At 41.5% G+C, this 5,010-nt stretch overlaps 1 protein-coding gene across 1 annotated transcript; it reads left to right on the top strand.

Moving 5' to 3' along the window:
* Window positions 1-2,402: 2,402 nt before the first annotated feature.
* Window positions 2,403-3,308, top strand: LOC120834384 (olfactory receptor 6Y1-like). Its single transcript, XM_040202345.2, has one exon. It carries the CDS (start codon window positions 2,403-2,405, stop codon window positions 3,306-3,308), a length of 906 nt encoding a protein of 301 aa, XP_040058279.2.
* The last annotated feature ends 1,702 nt before the right edge of the window (window positions 3,309-5,010 follow it).

Below are 5,010 nucleotides of genomic sequence, written 5' to 3'. Positions count from 1 at the left end.
AGGAAGAAGGTCAGGTGCGATAGATTGTAGAAGATGAGATGGAATGGGGTCAAGAGGGCAGGTGGTCGGACGGGCAGAGGTCACTAGGGTAAGAATTTGGTTAGGAGACAGGGGGGTAAAAGAGGAAAGTGCGGGTGATAGAGGTGAAGCCAGTGGGATGCAAGAAGTAGGTGGGTTTGAGAAAGAGGAGCGAATGTCAGCTATTTTCTTGGTAAAGTAGTTGACAAAGTCACCCGGAAGAAGGGCGGAGGGGGGAGGAGGACTAGGGGTTTCGAGGAGGTTGGAGAAGATCGAAAAGAGATTTTTGGGGTTAGAAAATGAAGATTCGATTCTGGATTGGTAGAAAGAGCTTGAGAGATGAGATTGAAATTCAAGCAGGTCGTTTATATTTACGCCATCTCCTTTCCGATGCTCGCATGGTGGCTCTCATGGCACGCACCGGTTGAGACAGCCATGGAGCCGGAGGGGATTTGCCAGTCAGTTGGGTCGTCAGAGGGCAGAGAGAGTCTAGAGAGGAGTTGAGGAGAGTCTCCGCAGCAGCGTTCGGATGCAAGAGTGAGAAGGAGTCGGTGGAGAGCTGATGGAACAGAGGATGCTAGGGAGGAGGGAGAGAGGGGGCGAATGTTGCGACGAACAGGTACGGAGTCAGTCAATGGGGCAGGGTCGAGAGTGGGAGAGAGTAAGCCGGCTTTGTGAGTAGGAGGAGAGGGACTGAGTGACAGAGCGAAAGAAGAAAGTAGGTGTAAGAGGTCAGATGACTTCTCTGTCTGGATGTTGAAGTCACCCAGGAGGATGAGCGGAGGGCCATTTTCAGGGAAGTTGGACAGGAGAATGTCCAGTTCTTCCAAGAAATGACCCAAGGAGCCTGGCGGGCGGTAAAGGACAACAATGGTTAATAGCACCGGGTGAGTAACTGTTACAGCATAGAATTCGGAAGACAGTGGGGTGGATGGTGGAAGAGAAAAGCTCCATTTTGGTGAAATGAGTAGACCTGTGCCACCACCCCTACCAGTGAGAGTGAGAGAGCGGCTGGGGTGGATGCGTTCTCAGGTGTGATCGAGGTCTCGGTGAGAGCGAGGAAGTCAAGCAACTGCTAGATAGCGAAGACGGAGATGAAGTCTGCCTTGTGAGTAGCTGTGTGCTCCCTGGTGGCTCGACCTGGAGCGCAACAGGTCAAGGAAAGTGAGGCGCTAGCCACACAAAATCCAATACACAAAATGCAACAAAAAAGTATTTCTTTTTCAAAAGAGAAACACAGGGATCAACAAGGAGTGTCAGTGGCACCAAAGAAGAGAACATAAACACCCCCCTGCCCCCTCCCATTGACCGGTGCTTAGCACCAAAAAATACAGTGGGTGGTGCTCACTCTAGCCTAGGGTACTAACAACAGGTACACCTACGTGTATGCAATATGTAAACCCCGGAGCCAAGATAACCTCAAACAGAGAGAACTGGCAGTAAAACGGCAAGAACTAAAGCAAATCAGCAATGAAATTAACTTAAGACACTAGAATCAACAACAAATTTAGCAGACTAGCTTGGTTTAAAGAAAAAGATACTTAGTCCGATTGCAGGTCGCCTGGATGTCTGATGGCCTTGAAGAAGAGATGCAATCGTCTGATCCAATTGGGTCCAACTAAACCCACGTGGAAATGACCGACAGCTGCCATAGCAACTCAGACGCCCAAATGGGTAGAACGTAAAATGACGCTCGAGAGTGAGGATTGCCAAAAAATATTCCGCCTAGCAGAAAGCGCTGAAACTGCTTGTGGTGTACATTCTTTGGTAGATGGCAAAGCTTGTAGAATTAAAACCGAATTAATTTCATAATTTTGTTCAAAACGTCAAAGGTAAGGGACACCATCTTCAGCACCGTCCCGGCTTGCTCTTCAGTGTGCCAAATTCCATCTTTTGCATGTGGATTCACTGAAAAATGCACCGCCGAGTGCAGATTTTCTGAAGTAATTATCATAAAAATGAATAGAATTCTGAATAAAATTAGATGTAGTTTTTTCATGTCGACTGTTGGCTTGTCAGTATTTGTAGAATGAAGCTTGATTGAGGGAACTCACACAGGGTGATGTCGACTGAAGCTGTGTCAAACAAGGACATCCAATAGCAGGGTACGGCAGCTTGTGTCCCCAAAAGTTACTTTAGTTTAGCATAGAAAACATTGATGACTTCAGCCCTCTAGAATCAAGTTGTTTATAGAGTTCATCCTTTGGAGAGTTCAATGAGATCCATGGAGGATGAAGTAGTCTGATAAAAAACCTCCCACCGACTCTCACAGATCACTTTCCAGTGCGTGTGTTTGTCAAGGTCAGGTACTGAAGACTGAGAGACAATCTAGTGCGGTTTATGTCATAATATTATTTGTTATCATCTCACTGCATGAATTATTAATGGATTATAGATTAAATGTGACTTATATAACTTTTGGTGGGCATGTGGAAGTGCAAAAATATGGATATCTTTATTTTGTGATCATGTTTACGGTGTATATTTTAATAATTAGCAGTAATGTCACTATTGTGGGCATCATAATGATTCACAAAAACCTGCATGAGCCAATGTACATTTTCATTGCAGCTTTGTTAATCAACTCTGTTCTTTTCAGCACTGTTATCTACCCAAAGCTTTTGATTGACTTTTTATCGGATGAACAGATCATATCTTATCCAGCATGTCTCTTCCAGTGGTTTTTATATTACTGGTTAGCCGCTTCAGATTTCTTTTTCTTGTCGTTCATGGCCTATGACAGATATGTGTCTATATGTAACCCTCTGAAATATACAACCATTATGCAAAAAACAACTGTTAATATTTTCCTGTCTTCAGCTTGGATTCTGCCTGCTGGTTTGTTTTCAGTAACCATAATACTAAGTGCTAAAGCAGAAATCTGTCCGATTAATTTGAAAGGAATACTTTGCAACAGCACTGTTCTAACACTTCAGTGTGTGAGATCAAGAATACTGCATATATATGGCTTGTTTCTTTTTGTTACTTTTTTATTTCTCCCTTTGCTCTTCATACTTTTTACATACGCCAGGATACTTGTAGTATCGTATCGATGTAAAGGAGTCAGGAGAAGAGCTGCACAGACCTGTTTACCCCATCTGCTGGTTCTAATCAACTTTTCCTGTTTGACTGCATATGATGTACTTCTTCCTCGACTGGAACTTGATTCTCCAAAAATAGTACGTTTTACTATGACTGTACAATTAGTAATATATCACCCTCTTTTTAATCCAATCATGTATGGACTAAAAATGAGGAGAATTAATGGTCACCTTAAGAATCTCTTCTAAAGAATATTGTAGTGTCTTCAGCTGTTAGGTTAAACAGATACCATGTAAGTGTCCCTTTTTCAGTTTGATGTTTACTACACATTTGTGGACGTGACCTTTGTCGAAAAGTGTTTTGCTCAAATTCATAGAAACCCCTAAATAAGCATGAATTTCAATGATAAGCCTGTATAAATCCTTACAGAGAAATAATATATACATACAGATGATAGAAATAAAAAAGAGAAACAAAATAAAGTGGTGCAGTGACTTGTGATCAGACAAAGGTTGTTATATTATGGAGGAGGGTGGGGGGGGTTTGATGAAATGAATCCATGTCAATATTCTAAACAAAAGACAAAAGCAAAAGCTCGAGCATTTTTCTGATTCAATTCAAGTTATTGTTCTTCTTTATTACTGCATCAGGACTAATAGGCAGTCTCTGTCATGAATCAGACATTCCAATGGAGGCTGAATGTTAATATTATTTACTAGTTACTTGATCCACACGTTCTATTTCTGTAATATTTCGTTTTTGACAAAATTATGAACATATTACATAAATCATTTTTGATGGGCTTGTGGAAGTGCACAAATAGATATCTTCCTTTTGTGATCATGTTTACAGCATATATATTTAATAATCATCTTTAATTTCACCATGGTGTACCTTATCTGAATACACAAAAACCTTCATAAGCTTATGTACATTTTAATTGCGGCCTTGCTACTGAACTCTGTGGTTTTAAGCAGCGCTTTTTACCCAAAGTAGTTTGACTGTTTATGTGAAATACACATTTCATATTTACCTTGTCTCCTTCAATTCTTTTTGTGCCACACCTTAAGTAGTACATACTTCTCTCTGATGTTAGCCATGTCTTATGACAGGCATGTAAACCCCTGCAATACGTAGCTTTACCAACAGTGTTTTTCTGTTTTTAGCTTGTTTTCCGCCTGCTTGTCAGACTATGGACCAAATCATTGAGTGCTGATAACTTTAATTTGTAAAAATGAACTTTACAGTTAGCATAAGTTAAAAAGCTCAGACTGTCAGCCCGGGAGGAAGATAGGAAGCAGGCGCAGGGTTCTCAGGTAGGAAAGGAGATCTTTATTTATGCAGCGAAGGTCCTCCAGACAGAGTCTAAAGCGGGCTATGAAATTATCCTAGGTCACACTTCTTCCGATAAAATAAACCAGGAAGAAGTGTGGCTATAAAACTATCAAAAACAAAATCACTCCGCTCTAGGAGGAAAACAGAAGGCTTTTAAATTTATCAAAGTAACCAACGCACTCTATTGACGGAGGCAACGTCTCAAAACAAAATCACTCCTTATAGGAGGAAAAACAAAGAACTATGAAAGATTAATGTTGCATCTAACCTAGGAATACAAAACTTAAGCAAAACCAAAAAACAACCTGCGTGGAGGTGAAGGCACTGGGCCGATCGAAGATCCTGAATAACAACAAAAAGGAACCTGTGACGTGGCAGAACGAGGTATAACACATGGGTAATGACGAACACACTGGCACAGGACAAAGGGAGACGCAGACTATTAATACACATGGAGGGGAATGGGGAACAGGTGGACACAATCAGGAATCAGGGAAGACAATCAGACTGGTGACACATGAGGAAGGGTAAGTGACCTGAAACGAGAGGAGTTATTATTTCAAAATAAAACCGTAAATGACAAGACAAAATGCCCCACAGAGTAAAACAACAGAC

Source organism: Gasterosteus aculeatus, chromosome 16 (assembly GCF_964276395.1).
Source record: "Gasterosteus aculeatus chromosome 16, fGasAcu3.hap1.1, whole genome shotgun sequence".
Taxonomy (NCBI): Eukaryota; Metazoa; Chordata; class Actinopteri; order Perciformes; family Gasterosteidae; genus Gasterosteus; species Gasterosteus aculeatus.
This window is presented reverse-complemented; position numbering and strand designations above follow the sequence as displayed.

Excerpts from the sequence above, each read along its gene's own strand:
- LOC120834384 (XM_040202345.2), top strand. The coding sequence starts at position 2,403 with ATGGATTATAGATTAAATGTGACTTATATAACTTTTGGTGGGCATGTG.